The sequence below is a fragment of the Bubalus bubalis genome, chromosome 1 (assembly GCF_019923935.1).
Source record: "Bubalus bubalis isolate 160015118507 breed Murrah chromosome 1, NDDB_SH_1, whole genome shotgun sequence".
In the NCBI taxonomy this organism is placed as follows: Eukaryota; Metazoa; Chordata; class Mammalia; order Artiodactyla; family Bovidae; genus Bubalus; species Bubalus bubalis.
Genome location: NC_059157.1, coordinates 48,253,139 through 48,276,322, shown reverse-complemented (window position 1 = coordinate 48,276,322; position 23,184 = coordinate 48,253,139). Strand labels below are relative to the sequence as shown.

At 48.4% G+C, this 23,184-nt stretch overlaps 1 protein-coding gene across 6 annotated transcripts in view; it reads left to right on the top strand.

Moving 5' to 3' along the window:
• Nucleotides 1-23,184, top strand: part of EVA1C (eva-1 homolog C) — a 127,193-nt gene that overhangs the window by 29,074 nt on the left and 74,935 nt on the right. For 5 of the 6 annotated variants that reach the window (XM_025281676.3, XM_025281685.3, XM_025281690.3 and 2 more), the window contains exon 2: nt 20,638-20,834. The exons of the other annotated variant lie outside the window; for it this stretch is intronic. In XM_025281676.3, coding sequence (XP_025137461.3) covers nt 20,638-20,834 — 197 coding nt within the window. The remainder of the gene's footprint in view (nt 1-20,637; nt 20,835-23,184) is intronic. 6 annotated transcript variants of the gene reach the window in all.

Below are 23,184 nucleotides of genomic sequence, written 5' to 3'. Positions count from 1 at the left end.
GAAAGATTGAAGGCAATAGGAGAGGGGGGCAATAGGGGATGAGATGGTTGGATGGCATCAGTGACTCAATGGACAGAAGCTTGAGCAAACTCCGGGAGATAGTGAAGGACAGGGAAGCCTGACATGCTGCAGTTCATGGAGTTGCAGGGAGCTGGACATGACTTAGTGACTGAACCTCAACAAGACAGACCATGTATTTTGTATGTGTTTGTGGTATGTGAGCTGACACTAGAGGGTAGAACATCCCCCTGGTTCCACTTTGGCTGGGAGCATGCACAGTGGGTGACTCAAATCTTACCCAAGAATGGTGGGACAGCCCAGGAGAACTGACTTGGACATTTACAAATAACATGTTAGTGAGTCTCTGAGTTTGCAGAAACATGGTCGGCAAACCTGAGGGTTGGCTTTATATACCAATGAACCAGGGTCAGATTTTCCTCCACTTAACCATCCAGAAGGTGGTCAGGAGCCAATCAGTAGAAAAAAGACTCCAGTGTGGTGGTGAATCAAATAGACATGGTGTGATGTAAGCACTCAGCTGTCACCCAGACGGTTATGTATAAAAGAAGGCAACAGACTCAGAATAGCAAGTGTCAGCTGAGGGCCGTCACAAGTAACAGGTGTCAGCGGAGAAGGGTTCAGTGCAGTCACTCTGCTGCTGCTGCTAAGTCATCTCAGTCGTGTCCGACTCTGTGTGACCCCATAGACGGCAGCCCACCAGGCTCCCCCGTCCCTGGGATTCTCCAGGCAAGAACACTGGAGTGGGTTGCCATTTCCTTCTCCAATGCATGAAAGTGAAAAGTGAAAGTGAAGTCGTTCAGTCATGTCTGACTCTTGGTGACCCCATGGACTGCAGCCCACCAGGCTCTTCCATCCATGGGATTTTCCAGGTAGGAGTCCTGGAGTGCGGTGCCATTGCCTTCTCCAAGTTCAGTCACTCAGTCGTGTTCAACTCTTTGTGACCCCATGGACTGCAGTACGCCAGGCCTCCCTGTCCATCACCAAGTGCAATTGTGTGGTAGTTTGAGCATTCTTTGGCATTGCCTTTCTTTGGGATTGGATTGAAAACTGACCTTTTCCAGTCCTGTGGCCACTGTTGAGTTTTCCAAATGTGATGACATAAAGAGCCTCTTGATAAAAGTGAAAGAGGAGAGTGAAAAAGTTGGCTTAAAGCTCAACATTCAGAAAACTAAGATCATGGCATCTGGTCTCATCACTTCATGGGAAATAGATGGGGAAACAGTGACTGGCTTTATTTTTTTGGCTCCAAAATCACTGCAAATGGTGATTGCAGCCATGAAATTAAAAGACGCTTGCTCCTTGGAAAGAAAGTTATGACCAACCTAGACAGCATATTAAAAAGCAGGGACATTACTTTGCCAACAAAGTCCGTCTGGTCAAGGCTATGGTTTTTCCAGTAGTCATGTATGGATGTGAGATTTGGACTATAAAGAAAGCTGAGCGCCAAAGAATTGATGCTTTTGAACTGTGGTGTTGGAGAATACTCTTGAGAGTCCCTTGGACTGCAAGGAGATCCATCCAGTCCATCCTAAAGGACATCAGCCCTGGGTGTTCATTGGAGGGACTGATGTTGAAGCTGAAACTCCAATACTTTGGCCACCTGATGCGGAGAGCTGACTCATTTGAAAAGACTCTGATGCTGGGAAAGATTGAGGGCTGGAGGAGAAGGGGATGACAGAGGATGAGATGGTTGGGTGGCATCACCAACACAATGGACATGGGTTTGGGTGGACTCCGGGAGCTGGTGATGGACAGGGAGGCCTGGCGTGCTGTGGTTCATGGGATCGCAAAGAGTTGGACACAACTGAGCAATTGAACTGAACTGAACTGGGGCTGCTGAGTAAAGCTGAGCCCACTGGGGGTTTACGCCAGGGGAGAGTGTGCCAGGGACTGAATTAAGGATGAATGTCATGATTAAGGCCTGATCAGCCTGATTATCATGTGGGCACCCGTATTTCTTTACATTTGCCAGCCTCGCCCGTTTCTGAAAAATACAAAGGAAGTAATGCTGCTACTTCCCCTAATACTGGGGTGAAACCAAAGAAGGGGGAAACTAAATGACCTACCCCCAAATCCTCTGTTAAACCCATCAGGAGGCTGTAATAGATACAGTTGGTCAGCCCTTGGACTCCCTAAGGACAGACTCTTGGAGACATCTGTTACAAATTTTAGAAACTTCTCTGCTCTTGTTTTGTTAACTGTCGAGGGAGCAAAACATATTCAGTCATGGCTGGTGAGGGTCTACTCTATAGTACAGGGGGGAGAAAAGGTACAGTCGATGGCTCAGGTGGTAAAGAATCTGCCCACAGTGCAGGAGACCGGAGTTCCATCCCTGGGTCACGAAGATTCCATGGAGAAGGGACTGGCTACCCACTTGTCTGGAGAATCCCATGGATAGAGGAGCCTGGAAGGCTACAGTCCATGGGGTCGCAAAGAGTCGGACACCACTGAGCAAGTAACACTTTCATTTTCTGTTTGTAGAACATATATTGTTAACCTTCAAAATGCATTCCAGTATACAGTAGGTGCAGACAAATACTGCTTCAGTCCACTTATACAGTTACTTCCTTGGTGGCTCAGACAGTAAAGACTCTACTTGCAATGTGGGAGACCTGGGTTCAATCCCTGAGTTGGGAAGATCCCCTGGAGGAGGGCGTGGCAACCCACTCCTGTATTCTTGCCTGGAGAATCCCATGGACAGGGGAGCCTGGCGGGCTGTAGTCCATGGGGTTGCAAAGAGTCGGACACGACTGAGTGACTAACACTTTCACTAGAATAGTCAAATTGGTAGTCAGAAAGTACATTCATAGATGCCCGGGACTGGTGAGTGGGGAGGTGGGATGGAGAGAGGTGGGGAGGGGGCATGGGTAGTTAAGTGTTTAATGGGGACAGAGTTTCAGTTGAAGAAGGTGAAAAATTCAGGAGTTGGATGATGGTGATGGTTGCACAAGAATGTGAACATACCTGTTGCTGCCGAACTGTACAATTAAATATGGTTACAATAGTATGTCTTATAATACATGACTCTACCACAATAAAAAAGAGTTTTTTAAAAAGTACAGCAAATCTGCCCTTCCCCTAAATCCAGTCCAGTCATTTTAGCCTTCTAGACAACTTTCTGAGGTTTATAGTGCTGCTCACCAGTCATCATCATCTTTAAAGTTAAAAGAAAAAGTTTTATTGTTATGAGCAGTGAAATCACTATATAATTTTCCAATTAACTGGAGAAAGCTCACAAGGCATGCCCTGAAGTCCTCATTTCTACCTTGAGCGTATCACGTCTGCCTTGATCATCCTACACATAACCGTCTAGAGCTGAAAGGCTGTTTGAGGGGCTCGAGGGGGAGGCGGCACCGGCCCGCCCCCACATGCTTGTGTCGGACTGTGTTGGGCCCTTTGGTTGGTCGGCTTCCCTGAGTGTTTCTGAGAGGCTTTTGTTGTACATGGGGATACAGCCACTAATTTGGCCAATTCCAAGCAGGAAAGGTTAAGTGTAGATTTCATATCTGAGTTTTAAGTGCTGGTAAAAAGTTGCATTAAGTTATCAAATGCACCTCCATCCTGCCTTAATCGCCAAGTGGCTCTGTAGTTTGGGAGTTACTCTGCATCCCAAAGAAAAGAAAAAGCTTTCCGTGTAAATGCTTTGGGCAAATGGGGATTGATCCAGTTACTTTTAAACAACTCAAATCCAGATGGTGTTGGCTGAATACCTTCCTGGGCTGGGTACCTGGTTACTGAATAAAGTGTTCGTTTTTGTAGGAGGTGAAATCTTTGGTTAGAAAGGCACAGCGAGGCTCCTGCAGATTGTTCAAAAGTAAAATAGTGAGTGTTGCCATACAACTGTAATTCAAGTGTGACACAGCCCATTCAGAGCAACTTGTAATCAGTTGATTCCTGTCTTTCTCTGTCTGTATATGTGTATATCCATAGGCACAGACATATAACATATGTACGGTGTTCTGGTTTAATCGCTCAGTTGTGTCCGACTCTTCTGTGACCACATGGACTGTAGCCTGCCAGGCTCCTCTGCCCATGGGAATTCCCAGGCAAGAATACTGGAGTGGGTTGCCATTTCCTTCTCCAGGGGATCTTCCCGACCCACGGGTTGACCCTGTGTCTCCTGCTTGGCAGTCGGATTCTTTACCAATGAGCCATCTGTGAAACCCATAATATATGCATCTGCTGTGCTATGCTTAGTCTCTCAGTCATGTCCGACTCTTTGCGACCCATGGACTGGAGCTAGCCAGACTCCTCTGTCCATGAGGATTCTCTAAGCAAGAATACTGGAGTGGCTTTCCATGCCCTCCTCCAGGGGATCTTCCAACCCAGTGATCAGACCCAGGTTTCTCGCATTGCAGGAGGATTCTGTTCATTCTGAGCCACAAGGGAAGCCCAAGAACACTGGAGTGGGTAGCCTATCCTTCTCCAGGGGAGCTTCCTGACCCAGGAATTGAACCGGGGTCTCCTGCCTTGCAGGAAGATTCTTTACCCACTGAGCTATCAGGGAAGCCCAATATAAGCATATATGTATATATATAAATTTTTATTGTGTCATACATGGTGGAGAAAGTCCTCCTTCTGGGCTTTATAAGGGTCACACCAGCATAGCCATGGAAATTACTTGAAGCTAAAGGATCGGTTACATGTAAGGGTCCCATAGGAGGGAGGCATAGTACACCATGGGCTTCCCAGGTGGCTTAGTGGTAAAGAATCCGTCTGCTAATGCAGGAGGCTTGGGTTCAATCCCTGGGTTGGGAAGATCCCCTGGAGTAGAAAATGGCAACCCATCCCAGGATTCTTGCCTGGAAAATCCCATGGACAGAGGAGCCTGGTGGGCTATGGTGGGCTATAGTCCACAGGGTTGTGAAAGAGTTAGATACAGCTGAGCACACAGCACACACACGTAGTACAGCACACACACGTGGTACACTGTGCAGGGGGCCATGTGGGAGGAGCATCCAGGGAACAGCTCAGCCAAGCAGGTGGGAGTCGACAGAGAGAGAGGACCTGTGGGCAAGGATCTTCATTGGAGGTCAAGGTGGAGTACATAACAAAAGCCACAAAGGGTTTTGTTGGTGTGCTTGAATGACACTAGGTCAACACTTCATGGCAAATAGATGGGGAAACAGTGGAAACAGTGGCAGGCTTTATCTTTTTGGGGTCCAAAATCACTGCAGATGGTGACTGTAGCCATGAAATTAAAAGACGTTTGCTCCTTGGAAGAAAAGCTATGACCAACCTAGACAGCATATTTAAAAGCAGGGACACTACTTTACCAATAAAGGTCTGTCTTCAAAGCTATGGTTTTTCCAGTGGTCATGTATGGATGTGAGATTTGGACTATAAAGAAAGCTGAGCACCAAAGAATTGATGCTTTTGAACTGTGGTGTTGGAGAAGACTCTTGAGAGTCCCTTTGGACTGCAAGGAGATCCAACTAGTCCATCATCAAGGAAACCAGTCCTGAATATTCATTGGAAGGACTGATGTTGAAGCTGAAACTCCAATACTTTGGCCACCTGATGCGAAGAGCTTGACTCATTTGAAAAGACCCTGATGCTGGAAAAGATTGAAGGTGGGAGGAGAAGGGGACGACAGAGGATGAGATGGTTGGATGGTATCACTGATGCGATAGACATGAGCTTGAGTAAGCTCCAGGAGTTGGTGATGGACAGGGAGGCCTGGCGTGCTGCAGTCCATGAGGTCACAAAGAGTCGGATATGACTGAGTGATTGAACTGAACTGAACTGAGGTCAAACTCAGGAGAGCATGTGGTAGGGACTGGTCTTATCACTCCAGTGCACCTGGTTGCCTGGGTGGGATGCTCACAGCCTGTTTGTGGGCTTGTTGAGGCCCATTCCATTAGGAATATAGATCTTCAAAATTGCCATCACAATTACCTAGCAAGATCTATGAGGACTGGGTGATATCAGCACTGTGAGGATTAATCAGAATCTACTACTCAGGCATTCTCCTCTGGTCTTGCTCTGCTGGGCTTACTCACTCACTCATTTAAAAACTATCCATTGCCTTCTGACTATATGTCAGACTCTTTCTAGGTTCTTGGAATACAGCAATTAATAAAACAATGTTTCCGCTTACATGCAGAAGGGACGAAACTGAGAGCATGTCTGCATGTAGTGGAAGGCGGCAGAATCAAGGCTGGAGGGGCAGGTAGAGCCTGCCTCTCAGAGCAGCCAGGGAAGCCTGTCTGATAAGGTTACCTTTGCACTGCGGGCAGGATGAAGGGAGGGAGGGGGAAAGCAGATGTTAGAAGGAAGAAGATTTCTGGTGAACAGAACAGCCAAAGCAAAGGTCCTTAGGTGGGAGTGTACAGTTTTGAGAAACAAGACCACGGTGGCCAGAGCTGAGGGGGAGAGTTACAAAGACGAGGTCAGGGACATCCCTGGTGGTTCAACGGCTAAGAATCCATGCTACCAATGCAGGAGGCCAGGGTTAGCTGCAACTAAGAGTTTACATGTCACGGCTAAAGAGCCCATGTGCCACAACGTAGACCCAGCACAGCCAAACAAAGGATGAAGTCAGGTAGGCAGTGGAGGGGGGCCTCCATCTCACAAGGGCTTTGGATTTTTTTGTTTGAGTTGAGTTGAAAGCCATATAATGGATTGACGTATAAAGACAAATGCTTAGGCATAAGGACCTGATCCATATGTATAAATACACAGCTGGGCTTCACACAGAAAAACCCATTTCATATGTATGAATATACATGGGGATATATGAGGTTTGGTGAATCAGAGGGCCAGTGAGCAGAGAGAAAAGGAGATGTAGGGAGAAAAACTAACAAAATAAGAGATCATTGAATGAGTGAGTGCTCGAAACCAGAATTAAATACGAGAATTCAAAGCCCAGGGGAAGTGGGTAAATGGAAGCTGGGTGCCATGTGGCACTCATGGAAAATGAAAAAGTGTTCATTCCTCAGGGTGGAAGAGTCACAGAGAGCTGGGGGCTGTCACTTTTCTTGTCAAACGTTAGCAACTAATTTCCATCTTCTCCATTATTATTGATCAAAATTTGAGAATATTTTTAATCATGTACACTTTGGGGTTTCTTTATATGCTCTTGAAACAATGACAAGCATGGAAAATTTTGTAGGTTATGTGCCTTTAGAAATAGTCTTTTTATTTTTTGGCTTTCCTGGTGGCTCGGTGGTAAAGAATCCTCCTACCACTGCAGGAGACATGGGTTCGATCCCTGCTCTCTCACATGCCTCAGAGCAACGAAGCCTCTGTGTCACAACTACTGAGCCTGTGCCCTAGAGTCTGTACTCTGCAATAAGAGAAGCTATTGCGATTAGAAGCCCACGCGCCAGTACTGGAGAGTAGCCTGTGCTCCCCACAGTAGAGAAAAGCCCACGTATGGCAGTGAAGACCCAGCACAGCCATCAAAAAATAAAACTTTTTAAAAAATTCATATTTTTATTTGGTTTTAAGAAAATCAAGCATTGAAGATTGAAGGCAGGAGGAGAAGGGGACAACAGAGGATGAGATGGTTGGATGGCATCACCAACTCAATGGACATGAGTTTGAGCAAGCTCCGGGAGTTGGTGATGGACAGGGAGGCCTGGCGCGTTGCAGTCCATGGGGTCGCAAAGAGTCAGACGTGAGTGAGTGACTGAACTGAACTGAACTGAAGAAAATCAAGTAGCTTTATTGTCAAAGAGAATGTAATGGTTTGAGTTTGCTGGAAAAAAGTGGTAGAAAACAGGATTTTCTAAATTTGTAGGTTCAAACGAATACATCAGAAGCCAGCAAACGTTTCCAAATTAGCACTCAGCCAGTTCTTTTTGGAAGTGCTGTGCTTGTGTGTATACAAAAAGCTTCCATGGCACCCTCAAACCTGGGGACAAATGATTAATGGTATAACCCTCATCAGGAATATGAGTCTGTTCTTGGGCAGTTTTATAGAATGTGAAAACAGGCATCATCTACTCTGCTACCAGATGTCTTAATCTTAAATCCAAACCAAAGCTAAGCTTGGAAGCAGCGGATTTCGGGCTGCTTGTCCTTGCCTGTTTTGGGGCACCCTTTTCCTTAGAGATTGGACTTCCAGTTATTTCTTCCTTGTACACTCATGTTGTCCTCAGGGAATGAAACTGGCATGCCCAGTCACTGTGCAAGCTGCTCTTGCCATGCTAACTCGCTTCAGTCGTGTCTGACTCTGTGAAACCCTATGGATTATAGCCCACGAGGCTCCTCTGTCCATGGGATTCTCCAGGCAAGAATACTGGAGTGGGTTGCCATGCACTCCTCCAGGGGATCTTTCTGACCTAGGGATCAAACCCTTTTATGTCTAACCTGCACTGGCAGGCAGATTCTTTACCACTGGCGCCACCTGGGAAGCCCATAAAGTAGGTATCAGTTCAGTTCAGTCCCTCAGTCGTGTCCGACTCTTTGTGACGCCATGGACTGCACGCCAGACTTCCCTGTCCATCACTGTATTACAGATGAGAAACCGAGATGTAAAGGAGTTAGGTTTAACATGCCTGAAAAGCACCGGACCGGAGGGGTCTCAGAGCCCGAATTCCCTACCTCCCAGCCTGTGGCCTCCACATCTGTGCTTTGGCACTTTTATCCAGGGCCAGCACTCTCTGGGGCACCACAGCACTACGCCCACTGTCCCATCTGCTTCCCACACTCACCAGCAATGGGAAGCTTGCCTGCTTCATGAGCATTCCATAAAAGCCCACTTAGTCTCTGCTTCACACTTTCACTGAAAGTTTTTTTTAAAGTTTCAAAAAGTCAGTGGCATTGTGAAGAGTGGTGATTAGTTGGCTAATCAATGAGACCTCTAATCCTTTTTATCTCCTTAGTAATTTAATTCTGGGGCTTCCCAGGTGGCACAGCGGTAAAGAATCCGCCTGCCAATGCAAGAGACGCAGGTTCGATCCCTAGGTTGGGAAGATCCCCTGGAGGAGGAAATGGCAACCCACTTCAGTATTCTTGCCTGGAGAATCCCTTGGACAGAGGAGCCTGGCGGGCTGCAAAGAGTTGGACACGACGGGGCAACTAAACACAGCACGCAGTGCGTTTTATCCTTTAACTCACTTCAATGATAGCAAGGTCTTAGTTCAGAAAGAAAGTGTTATCCGCTCAGTCGTGTCTGACGCTTTGCAACCTCATGGACTGTAGCCCGAACTCTTCTCTGTCCATAGAATTCTCCAGGCAAGAACACTGGAGTGGGTAGCCATTCCCTTCTCTGGGGATCTTCCCGACCCAGGGATTGAACCCAGGTCTCCTGCACTGCAGGTAGGTTCTTTCCTGTCTGAGCCACCAGGGAAGCCCTTAGCTCAATGATTCCCCTAAATGAGGATTGAAAGTCACGTGGAATGTTGTCAACAGCATCACAAATCAATGAGATAAACACTAAAATGCTAAAAGTTTTGGTATACTCCTCAAAGACTTAGCAGCTTCCAACTTAACACAAGTCCCAGGTGACAGAATGCCAGCGCATTAGTCAGGGTAGGTTAGCTGCTGAAACCACAACACAACTGCCATATCTTGCTGGGATAATGAGGATAAAGCCCTCTTTCCTGCTCATGCCGTGGTCTAGTGGGACTGGACAAGCGGGGAGGCTGTGCTCCATGTGGTCATTCAGGCACCCGGTTCCTTCTGTCTTGGGCTTTCCCCATCTTCTGGTTCTTCAGAGTTTGTCCTTGTCTCTCTCTTTTTAAACTTTTTTTTTTTTTTAAGCATTTGTTTCTTTATTTGTCTGTGCTGGCCTCAGTCGCGGCACTCAGGATCTTCCTTGCGTCACGCGGGCTCCCTCGTTGCATCTGGAAGCCTCGGTGGTTGTAGCGCACCGGCTTAGTTGCTCCGCAGCATCTGGGATCTTAATTCCCTAACCAAGAATCGAACTCGTGTCCCCTGCAGTGGAAAGTGGATTCTTAAGCACCGGACCACCAGGGAGGTCCCTGTCCTTGTCTGCTTTGTTTTCCACGTGTGACGGCAGACGAGACAGAGGGAGTAGAGGGTCACATGAGGAGTCTCCAGCGCCCTGCCATCAAGTCACCAGCATCATTTCTGCCCTCTTGCTATTAGCCAGGACTTTCCACTGGCCCAGGAGACCTGGAAAATCTGCTTTTCCCCGGTGCTCGGGAAGAACTGTATTGTCTCTGCCCTGCCTAGACTCTCACTTCACCTCTGTGCTCCGCTGTTTTGTTTTGGGACCAGGATCTGAGTGCCTGACTTAAGAGCAGCATAGCTACCTCGGTCGTCCCTGTCTTTGTGATTCCCTCTCAGACATCTCGGAGACGTCCGATCTCTAGTTCTCCTAATTCAACTCCGGAGTCAACTTTTTTTGAGCCAAACCTGGCACTGAAGAAGAGACTTAAAGGCTAAACTTGCTTTTTGATCTTAATGCTCTTGGGGGTGCGGTGCCCAGCCCTGAGCCCTTTATCCACTGGGGGCCTTCGCTGCGTCCTCAGACTCACTGACTCATTGCTCTAAAGCCGCGTGGGCCGCCCCCTTCTCCTGCTCCAGCCAATTCTCTAAACACCCTTGCCTACAGAAAAGAAAAAAAAAAATACCCTTTTCTGGAAAAGAACTTCAAACATGTAGAAACACCTTTGAATATTTGTGAATAAAAGGGTGTAGTCTCTTATCTAAAGCATTAAGGGACTGCAGGGTGCTGCTTCATTGTAAGAAAATGAGGGGTGGGAAGAACAAGGACAATACAATTGAATTCCGTCCTCTTCCCAGAAGTAAGGTTGTGAAATTGGCCCCCGGTGATTAGGGGACTTGAGCATGCGGATGTGCAGCCAGGGAGGGATATATTTACATCCTGAGCTTGGACTGACTCAGGCAACCTCAGCCCTTGGGAAACCTGGACTTTAGTGGAGGGCTTCTGGCTTCAGGGGGGAAAAAGGAGGAAGAATCTGGAGCATGTTTAGTCTCTTCTAAATACTGTGTGTTCTCAGTCACTAAGTCCTGTCTGAATCTTTACGACCCCATGGACTGTAGCCCGCCAGGCTCCTCTGTCCATGGGATTTCCCAGGCAAGAATCCTGGAGTGGGTTGTCATTTCCTCCTCCAGGGGATCTTCCCGACCCAGGGTTGGACCCGAGTCTCCTGCATCGGCAGAAGGATTCTTTACCACTGAGCCACTAAATATTGGTGGCTTCTTAAACCTTATTTATTTAAAAGAAGTAAAAAGAGAAAGAACAAGAAGGAAAGAGGGGAAGGAAAGAAGTGAGGAAAATTTTCTTTTCCTTCCAAGCTCAGCAAGTGACATCGCTGACATTTCTGGACATTGCGTGATGGCTGCTACTGGGGCTGTGTGCTTGTTTTTGAGTTGACCATCCAACCAGTGGGGCTTCAAGCAGAGAGGGCTGGCTAGGCTTGTGATTTGCGTTGAATCAGTGAGAACGCTGAGTAAATCCTTGTTCTTCAAGATTGACCGTGTGGAAGGGACTCACTCCCCTGGTGGTCCAATGGTTAGGACTTCGCCTTCTGCTGCCGGGGGTGTGGTTTCAACCCCTGGTTGGATTCCTGAGAGCCCATATGTCCTGTGGCCAAAGAGCTGAAATATAAAAGAGACAATATTGTAACAGATTCAATAAAGAATTAAAAAATGGTCTACGCACACACAGAAAAAAATCTTAACAAGATTGACTTTATGATAGCAATACCTTAGTGTCAGGCAGTGGTTTATGGATGATGGAAGATACAGTCCCCACCAATTCTGAGAGGTGATGGTCACAGTCACACACCATAATCCCAGGTTGAACCCTGGCCTTGGGGCTTTTAATCCTCTGTGCTCCTCCCACTTCCTCCCTGTCCATCCCCCTGCTTCAGGATGAGGATGCTCCAGCTGTATGGGATTCTGAAATGCCTTCTGAAACCATCCAAGTTAGATGCACCTCTTAGCTCTGACCGTGTAGCTCTGCCCACTACAGACGCAGTGCATATTCCCTTCAGAATGATGGGCTTAACAGTAATCCTCAGATGCTAACGGGGGCGACTGGTCAAATATGTGGGTGAGATTCCACCTGTATGTCCATCCTCACATCCCAGTGCAAAGAGGGGTTTCTGTGATTCGGAGAAGTCCTGAAGGGCGAGAACAGTTTGCCTTGGTTTAACGCATATGTTCCAAGATTAATTTTGGGTGCGTGCTCGCTCGGTTGTGTCTGACTCTTGCAGTCCCATGCAATGCAGCCCACCAGGCTCCTCTGTCCATGGGATTTCCCAGGCAGGAATACTGGGGTGGGTTGCCATTTCCTTCTCCAGGGAATCTTCCTGACCCAGGGATCGAACCTGCGTCTCCTGCATCTCCTGCATTGGCAGGTGGGTTCTTTACCACTGCACCACCTGGGAAGCCTTAATTTGGATAGACCCTTCTTTCCCCCCAGCATAGCACCTGCTCCTTCCATAGAACACATTGTCTCCCCACTCCCCCCACCGCCCCACCCACCCCGGCTCCCTGATTCTTTGGTCCTTCAGGGCTCCCTGGATTATTTGTGTATAAATGCGTTTTTTCCTTGGAAATGCACTGGGCATGATGATTCCAAGAATGTCTTCCCAGGGTCTTTCTGAAGATGGAGAAGAGCTTCTGTTCCTCTTAGGGGTTCTTTCCCATGAACCTCTTACTCACCTTTAGAAACAGGAAAACATCAAAGCCTTTTTCTAAAGTCCTCTAAGATTTGCCCGCTGAAGCCTCTCTGGATGTGCCTTTGTGGAAGGTGAGAGCCCTGGCCGGGGCTGTAGGAATTTCTGCTGATACACATTGAAGGGTTCACCAGGGAAGAGAGCGGACACCTTCCCACTGCTCCCTCTCCCCCAGTTTAAACAAGGGTCAGTGGAGCATTTCCAGGCCATTCCAGATTCCGAGGAGCGATTTCTTAACAGAGTGTGCACTTTTGCCTTCTTTCAGAGTAGTAAATATTTGCCCACAAATAGGCAAGACAATGAAAACGCTAGCTGAGAGTGTTAACACATAAAGCGTTTTTGACTGACCCAACGTGATGGGGCATTTGATCCAGAGAGAACTCTTAACAAAACCTGCATCTTTAAAAAGGATCCCATCTGGGGACTTCCCTGGCAGTCCAGTGGTTAAAACTCTGTGCTTCTAATTCAGGGGGCATGGATTTGATCCCTGGTCAGAAAACTAATATCCCACATGCCATGTGGAGGGGCAAAAAAAAAAAAAGAAAGAAACAAAATAAATTAAATAAAATTAGATTGTTATATTAATTTTTTTTTAAGGATCCCAGCCAAGAAACCGAGGCATAGGGTAAGCTAAGTGCTACGGTCTAAATGTGTATGTATTCCCCAGCCCCCTGCCCCCACCCCTACCCCCACCCCAACATATTGAAATCCTAACTCCCAAAGGGACCGTATTAAGAGGTGGGGCCAAGGGTGGAGCTTAAGTCATGAGGATGGAGCTTAAGTCATGAGGGCGGAGCCTTCATGAATGGTCGTTTAGTCGCTAAGTTGTGTCTGACTCTTTAGGACCACATGGACTGCAGCATGCCAGGCCTCCCTGTCCCTCACTGTCTCCCAGAGTTTGCCAAAGTTTGTGTTCATTGAGGCGGTTCATCTCATCCTCTGCCGCCCTTTTCTCCTTTTGCCTTCAATCTTTCCCAGCCTTTGTGAATCGGATTCACTAATCCCATGAATCTCTTACAGAAGAGACCCATAGAGTTCCCCTGGCCCTTCCGCAGTGAGAAGAGGCCATCTGTGAACCGGGAAGAGGGCTTTCACCAGAATGTGACCGTGTTAGTCCCTTGATCTTGGACTTCCAGCCCCCAGAACTGTGAGAAATGAATTCCATTGTTCATAAGCCACCCTGTCTGTGGGTTTCATTAGTGCATCCTGAATGGCATGCGTGCTAAGTCGCTTCAGTCGTGTCTGTCTCTTTGTGACCCTATGGGCCCAGTCAGTCTCCTCTGTCCATGGGGATTCTCCACGCTAGAATGCTGGAGTGGGTTGCCATTTCCTCCTCTAAGGGATCTTCCCAACCCAAGGATAGAACCTCCATCTCCTGCATCTCCTACATTGGTAGGTGGGTCCTTTATATCCCTAGGGCCACCCTGGAGGCCCATCCTGAATGAAGTAAGGTACTCAGTAATGTGCTGACTCAGCCCAACACACTGGAAAGAGCGGGCATGCTCAGTGGGGAAGGTGATTGCACGCCGGAAGGGCTTTAGATTGGGAGCAGGTCGTCTGCTCTGTGCACTTCATTCAAGGTCAGCCTTGGCAGTGGACTCTTGCTCCCCCGCAGTTCCTACCTTTATCCTGTGAGATGTCTGATCCAGAGGGCATCTTCCCAGCTCCTGGGGTCCTCTTTCCCAAGAACCTCTTCCTACACTGACTTCTTACACCCTCCGCCATGGCCATTCCCATCACTTGTAACTGCTCCACCTTGAAATCTGATCAAGCAACTTTGGGCCATGGGGTCCTCCATCTCTGGCTTGCTGGTATGACTGCCCCCACTGACACTGTGGATCTCAGCAGACCTCTGTTCCCCTGGTCCTCTCCTGTGACTGTCTCTTTCCCTGTATTTATTTGTTTATTTCTTTAAAATGTACTTATTGATTTATTTCTGGCTGCACTGGATCTTCACTGTTCCAAGCGGGCTTTTCTCGAGTTGTGGTGAGTGGGGGCTTCTCTCAGCTTCCTATTGTGGTGACCTCTCTTGTTGCAGAACACAGGCTTCAGGTGCTCGGATTTCAGGAGTTCCAGCACATGGGCTTTGTTGACCCACAGCATGTGCGATCTTCCCGGACCAGGGATCAAACCCATGTCCCCTGCATTGGCAGACAGATTCTTAACCATTGGACCTCCAGGGAAGTCCCACCTTACCTATATTTAGCTTGGAGCCCACCGTTCATCATTTCAAGCTCTCTCTTGCTAACATCCCCTTTCAAATTTGTCTGATCCTAACCCACAGTGAGAAATGTAATTTAAATATGACCTCGGACTCCTGTGCCTTTGTATTTATACACACACATGTGTACATACATAGATTCTCTCCCAACCTCAACCCAGTTGTAATTATTGAAAAATCTCTGCCTGGTCATCAGTTCTTATGACTAAGCCTTATTTCTCTCCTCATCTTCACCAAGTCATTATAAGGGTCATCTGTACAAACTTAGTTTCCTATGGCTGCTCTCATTTTCACCCAGCATAAACTTACTCTCTTACAGTTCTGGAAGTCAGAAGTCTAAAATCAAGGTGTTGGCAAAGCTGTGTTCTTTTGGGGGAATTCAGGGTACCATCTGTTTCCTTGTCTTTCCCAATTTCTAGATACTGCCTGCATTGTTGGCTCATGGCTGCTCCGTCCCAACCTCTAGTTCTGTGGCCACACCTCCTTCCTCTGACTCTGATCTTCTTGCCTCTGTCTTATAAGGACCTTGGAATTATATCGGTGTCTCCCAGATCATCCAAGGTGTCTTGCCATCTCAAGATCTTTAAATTAATCATAACTGCAAAATCCCTTTTGTGATGTAAAGTAACATATTTATAGATTCTGGGGACTGGTCCCTGTGGACATTTGTGGGGGATTCTTCTGTCTACCAGGTGAGCCATTTGCTTATTTTTTATTTATTCTTTTGGCTGTGTGGGGTCTTGGTTGTAGCACGCAGAATCTTTTGTTGTGGCCTATGGATTCTCTGATTGCGGCTCCTGGGCTCAGCAGTTGTGGTGCCTGGAGTTAGTTGCACTGTGGCATGTAGGATCTTAGTTCTCCAACCAGGGATTGAACCCACGTCTTCTGCATTGCAGGGCAGATTCTTAACCACTGGACCACCAGGGAAGTCCCCATTTTCTTAACTTCTGCTCACATTCAACCTTTTCTAAACAGGCTCCCGTTACCCACTCACCATCCCAGATGCCCCTCCAAGTGGTCCTTGATGACCCCCATGTTGCTGAAAGCAGGGGTGGTTCTAACTGTCCTTCTTTTGATCTCTTAGCAGCTTCTGACACAGCCAATCAGAATGGGGCATAGAAAGCACCTCTGGGGGCCCTAATGTGGGCAGGCCCATGGCCGGTCCTCACGAGTGTTTCCTAGACTTCCATTTATTAACTTTCATAAGGGAATCTCTGACTCAAGAACTGTTAGACCATCAGCGCAGGGTTCTCTTTTCAGGTGGATAATGTCATGCAGAGTCTCAAATTACAGACTACAGGTTTGCATCATGGTAAGCACAGAGCTGGGTTTCCCAGGTGGCTCAGAGGCAAAGAGTCCGCCTGCCAGTGCAGGAGATGTGGGTTCAATCAGTCCCTGGGGCAGGAAGATTCCCTGGAGAAGGAAATGGCAGCCTACTCCAGTATTCTTGCCTGGAAAATTCCATGGACAGAGGAGCCTGGCGGGCTGCAGTCCATGGGGTAGCAAAGAGTGGGATGACTTAGCGACTAAACAAGAACAAGCAGAGTTAGAGACAGAGGAGAGTTTTAAGGGCTTTTCCTAGACTTTCTTTATTAGTATAAAGTATTGGTCATGAAGCTGCAGGTAAAGGTTTTTAAACAAACATTTATCTATCAACAAAAACTTGCACAGATCCTAAGTGCGCAGCCAGTGAACTTAGACACAGTGAAATGCGTAGCCGCCCTTCAAGTCGAGAAGGAGCTTTGGCAGCTCACATACACTCCCCCTCATGTCCCCTCCCTGTCACCTAACCCTCTCTTCCCTAAGGTCATGCTAGCCTGGGGATGCATGGGTGGTTTTTAAACTTTTTCCTTTTTTTTTTTAAACTGCATACAAATGTTTTATATTATCTTATTTTAAAGTTTTAAAAATTCTTTTGACCACACCGAACGGCATGTGGGATCTCACTTCCCTGACCAGGGCTCAAACCTGTTCCCCCTGCCTTGGAAGGGCAGAGTCTTAACCAGTGGACCACCAAGGAAGTCCAGATTTTTTTCTCCTTTTAAATAGACTTTCTTTCTGAGAAGGTTTAGGTTCACAGCGAAATTGAGCAGAAAGCTCAGGGATTTCACCCACAGCTTCCCCCACTACCCCACACAGCGCTCACCAGCGGTGTACCACAGCCAGGGACCCTGCTGTGATGCCAGATTGCCACCCAGAGTCCATAGTTCATACCGAGCTTCTGTCTTGATGCGGTGCCGCCTTTGATGGTTTCATTGCCCTACACTTCCTCTGTGCTTCACCTATTCATCCCTCTCTCCCCCGCAAACCTCTGGCAACCACTTATATTTTCCCTGTCTCCATAGTTTCACCTTCTACTGAATGCCATATAGTTGGAATCGTGCGGTATGGAGCCTTTTCAAATTGGCTTCTTTCACCTAATCATATACATCTTGTTTCCTCCATGTCTTTTGTGGCTTCATAGCTCATTTCATTTGTTGTTGTTGTTCAGTCACTAAGTCATGTCTGATTCTTTGTGACCCCATAGACTGCAGCACACCAAACTCCTCTGTCCTCCTCTATCTCCCAGAGTTTGCTCAAGCTTATGTGCACTGAATCAGCGATGCCATCCAACCATCTCATTGTCTGCCGCCCTCTTCTCCTGCCCTCAGTCTTTTCCAGCATCAGGGTATTTTCCAATGAGTCGGTCTTCACATCAGGTGGCCAAAGTATTGGAGCTTCAGCTTCAGTGTCAGTCCTTGCAATGAATATTCAGGGATGCTTTCCTTTAGGATTGACTGGTTTGATCTCCTTGCAGTCCAAGGAATGAATAATATTCCATTGCTGGACTTAGGCCTAGGTTTCCGAAGAAGGAATTAGACTGAGTCTAGAGCAAGTTTTACTGCTGAGCTTGTAGAGTGTCAGAACTGATGTATCGGGAAGGAGGCTCCCCTCTCTCCTCAAAGTGCAAAAGGGCTGGAAAGACCTCCAGTTAATCAATTCTGTGCATTGAGCTTCTGTCTCCAGAACATCACTCTCAGGATATGAAGATGGTAGCAGGGAGGCTCTGGCCATTGCTGTGCATCCGGCTGTATTTTGATGCAAACAGTCCCACGGAGATCAAGTTTGTTTCCTGAAGACAAACTATTAACACATGACAAATTGGGTGATGAAAGGTGATAGTCTGAACACAGCAGAAGTTTCTTTCTCACTCACATGACAGTCTGTGCAGCAGGCAGCAATTCACTTCATCGATCTGGGAATCAGGCCCCTTTGGTCTTGTGGCTCCATCTGTCCCAGGGCCTTAACATCATTTAGCCAGAGTAACACATGGCCTTTCGAACAGACCATAAACACTAAGCTGAGGTCATGCTCCCAGAACTGATTTAAGCTTTCAGCCAGCTGAGCATCCCCATGAAGGACAGGGTATGATGGACAAGAACATTTTATTGACAAAGCCGAGGGGATCCAAGGATGAGAGTACAAGTCTGGGAAGCTTCAGGGTGGGTACCCGCCTGCGGGCAGCCTCAGAGCCACCCTGAGCTCCCTGGATCCTAAGACCCCACAGAGAATCTTGCATAAATCGTGGTGTCGTCAGGGCCCACCTGTGCACCCTACAGGATGACCCTGACCTGGGGCCCCAGGACCACCAAGGGATCTCTGCCTGGTCCCTCTCAGTGCCCTGAGGGGTTCACCTTATAAGTAACAACATTCCAACAAGCAGGATCCTGACTCACAATGCATGTGTGCATGCTAAGTCACTTCAGTCATGTCCAACTCTTTGTGATCCTATGGACCGCAGCCCGCTAGGCTCCTCTGTCCACGGGATTCTCCAGACAAAGATACTGGAGTGGGTTGCCGTGCCCTCCTCCCAAGGATCTTCCTGACCCAGGGGTCAAACCCACATCTCTTACATCTACTGCATTGGCAAGCGGGTTCTTTACCGCTAATGTCACCTGGGAAGCCCCGATTCACAGGACTTTTTGCTGCTCAAAGCTAGACTTTACTTCTCTAAGTGAAGTTAATTTGGGGTGGCTGATTCCTTGGCCGGTCTTATGATGGTGGTCGTGGGTGGGAAGGAAAAAAGTAATTACAGCCGGACACCTAAGGTCTGGATGCAGAGTGCTGGTGAGGGCGCCCAGTCTTCGCTTTCACACTGGGCAGGTGTGCTTTGGCAGGTGAGCCCCACCTAGGGCCGAGCATTTGAGTCCCTTCTCAGTGACCATCAGGGGAGCCCAGGGAGCTGGACTGGGCGCCTTTTGTCAATCATGATAGTTCAGAGAGGATTTTGAAACCAAAGCAGGAATAGCTCGAGCACGGCCCATCCCTGTGGGGACTGGGGCGCTTGGAGGCTGCCTTCCTCCACACCCCTTCCTCCCCTCGAAGGCTGACGCTGCCAAACCATCTCCCACACACCTCCCCAGAAAGTCCCTGGCTTCCCTCCCAGCCGCCTCGCGTTTGACCTCATGAGGTGTGAGAAGGAGGAAAGGAATCTGCATCTCAGATGAACCTTCCTTCCTCCTTTCTGAGAAAATGTCCAGGCCGCTGGTGCCTGCCAGGCCGGCCACAGCTCCTCCGAGCCCAAGGCCTTTTCGACTGAGCCAGCCTCGCTGGAGGTGTGGCGACAGGGAGCCGGTATAAGTCTCCTGGGGCTGCTGTAACAAATGACTGTGAACTCAGATGACTGAAAACCGTAGAAATACATTCTCTCATAGTTCTGGAAGCCAGAAGTCTAGATCAGGTGTCAGCAGGGTCGTGCTGTCTTCAAAGTTTCTCAGGAAGAATCTTTCCTGGGACTTCCCTGGTGGTCCAGGGGTTAAGACTCTGAGCTTCCATTGCAGGTGACACAGGTTCGATCCCTGGTCAGGGAACTAAGATCCCACAGACTGTGCAGCACGGCCAAACACACACACACACACACATTTTTTTTAACTAAAAAAAAAAAGAATCTTTCCTACTATCTTCCAGCTCCCATTGGCTCCTGACCACCCTGGAGGTTCTTGGCTTGCAGAGACATCACTGTAGTCTTTACATGACTGCCGCCCCGTGTCTTCCTCTCTTCTCGTCAGGACACCAGTCATATAGGATTCAGGGACCTTCTCACTCCTGATCTCAGCTTCACTAATTACATCTGCCATGACCCTGTGTCCAAATAAGGTCACATTCTGAGGTTCCTGGTGAAGGTCAATTTGGGGGGAGACACTGCTGGACCCATAACGGAGCCCGACCATCCCCTCTCCCCTCCCTTCAGAGAAGTCCCTTACCCTAGGCAGGATGCCTGCCTTGCTTTCTTCTCCAGGACAGAGGCAGGCCCAGGACTGGTTTTCTAAAATAAAATGGGCATCCCCTCACTCCAGGAAGGCCTGGCCCAGCTAGTGGGAGATCAGAGAAGCCAAGTCTCCCTCAGGACAGGCATTTACATGCCCCAGGGACATCCACTAGCCATTTCTTCCTACGTTATAGAGATGCTTCAGGACTTCTTGCCTCCTGGCCAGCCCTTCAGTGCTTCCTGGAGGGAATACGCTCTCGGAGCCTTGCCACGGGCCAGCCCAGACCAAGGGCTCCAGCCCAGACAGAAAAGCCAGCGTCTGCTCCCTTTCGGCCCCCAGCTCTGTCTGATGTCCTGTCCGGGGGAGCAAGGGAGAAAGCCCCGCCCACAGGGGATGAAGCCCCGCCCACACCTTCTGCACTGCCCAGCCCCCGCCCCGGGGGAGCTGAGGTCCTCCCTCTCCGAAATCCATGAAGGAGTGGTGAACTCCTATACCCCTTGTAACCTAGCTGAATATTTTCCAGGTTACCTAACCAAACTCCTGCAAAACCACACCGCCTATGCCTGTGATGGGGACCATTTGAATCTGCAGTGTCCTCGGCATTCCACGATAAGTGTCCAGTCGGCATTTTATGGGCAAGATTACCAAAAGTGTAGTCCGCAGCAGCCTGCCTCCCAGAGGGAAGACAGCCTAACCTGTGTGGTGCCCACCACACTGCAGGTATTGCCTTTCCTAAGATGTTCTAAGATGACAAAATGGTTTTCTATCTCTCTGCCTCTGCCTGTCTGTCTCTCTCTCTGTGTATGTACTTGTGATTCCTCAGTTTACGCCAAGCAAACCTGATCTCTGAAAACCTCCGTGTAGACAGATCACCAATTTGGCAAGTGAGCTAGTCTTTGCTTTTGAGTCTATATAGAATGCCTACTTATTGGAGCCCTCCCTTGATACACTTGCAGAATGAATTTATTCAAAGGCATGCTGCTCCCTGCATTAAAGCTAAGTCATACCATTATGCTGGGTTTCAACCTCGAGGCTTAACATCTCTCATTAGCCCCTCCACCCCCCACCCCACCCCTAGGAGACAAGGAAAGGCCATGCCTCCTTTAGTAGAAACCGCAAGGCAGACATCAGAGGTCATGGTCAGATTCTTAGAGAGTGCACTCAAGGAAGAGGAATATCAATAATTATCTTTGTTATTTTTTAGGGTTTGCTTCTCCAGTTGTAGATAATCATGTTATTCTGGTTTGGATCTATGTTGAGCAGTCTCTGCTGGTTTACTGTTTGGATCTATGTTGAACAGTCTCTGCTGGTTTACTGTTTGGATCTCTGTTGACCAGTCTCTGCTGGTTTACTCTTGATAGTACCAGGAATTGGGGGTGGAGGTGCGAAGATGACTCATTCTTTTTTCGATTGGCATTGGGGAAATACTTGGTCTACGAGGAGGTCAAAACTAATGCATTCTGTAACAGCGTACAGAAAACCTGAAAGAACCCTTGTGGCCAACCCCAGTATCCATGATGACTTTTAACTATTCTTGCTTTCAGTTACCCAAACAACCTCCATCCTGCTTTCCTGGCCCCCTCAACATCTATAACTAGTTGGCCAAGGTTATGGAGTCAGTTGGGTTTGTTTTTTTTTTTTTTAATGCCTCCAAAGTTCCCAATGAATCCGTTGATGTCAAGGCAGTTAGAGTAGCTGGTGAATTAGATGTCAGCTTGATTTTTGTCTGTTGTGAGAAATGAGAGTAATGGTAAATTTCCGAAGAGGATTGGGGAGAAATAGAATCAGCTTCAACACGGCACAGCTCTCCCTAAGGCTGGAAGAGGAGAAACAAACCTAATGTGATAACGTAAGGTTTTTTCTGTTGCCTGGACTATTTATTGCTTCATGCCAAGCACTGTAGTATCTGGGTGGTCACGTGATTGGTGAAGACACCCACCAAGAAACCACATAAATGTGTTTGAATGAATCCCCTGGTTTCCATGCCCTGAGGAGAGACAACATGTTTCTTCTGGAGACGAGCATTTCCTTTCCTTGCATGCCCCACCTTCCCTCCAGCCCTTCCCCGTACGCTGAAAATGTCCCTATTCCTAGGTCCAGCAGCCCATGCCCACCTGCCTGGTGCCAGGCTTTTCCCTGGGCTTTCAAAGAACAATGACCAGTGCCACCAAGGCGGAAGTGCCTACTTTGGGGAGGTATGAACTCCTGGCACACGCGGGCACTAACCTCATCCTCTGATCTGGGCGCCTGCCTCTGCCAGGCAACCCCGAGGGAAGAGGATGTTCCCGTAACCAGGCAGACAACTCAGCATTTGTAAACACAGTCCGGATGTTGTTCAGAGGGCTCGTTTGCCAGAAGCATCCCTGCACGCTGCTCTTTTTCCTCCAGAGGTTAAGAGATTCTTTCCTCTCTTAACCTGTGTTTTGAGAGCTGATGCAAGGGGCTTCCTCAGAGGGCGGTTGCCCAACGTAGGAGGGAACAGGGTGACACCTTCCCATCCTACCTCATCCCGAGACTAAATGGCTACAGGAAGTCCCCTCACTGCACCTCTCAGCTCTGACACACTTTGGAAAGAGCGCTGCCTTGGGTCCCGTGGTTGTAACACAAGGAGCCATGCAACGGCTGATGATTCCCTCAGCTAAGGAATATGCACCATCCTTTGGGGGTCCTTGGGGGTTTCCCTGGCATTTTTCCTGATTTTATGCACAACTGTGAGGCCCCTAAGGTGACAGAGAATACCTGGTAGGGCCAGCATCCTTCACGGGGATATTCCATGGGCGACTGTGAGAAAACAGTGACTCCAGACAGGCTTGTGAATTGGCACTAAATTCAGTCCAACAGGAATAAGTAGATTCTTAGGAGCGTTTTTCCTGTTCTTGGTGTGGAGGACCTCTGTGTTCATGACCGGCGGTGGTGGTGGGGGGGGGTCCTGACCCATGTGGGAACTGGGAGGGCAGCAGTGGGATGGGGGCCTACCCGCGACCCAGTGGTGGGTGGTCCCCGAGCTTGCCCAGAGCAGACTCACTCACAAAGGTGTGATCAGCCTGGGAAAGGTCAGGAGAGGCTTGAA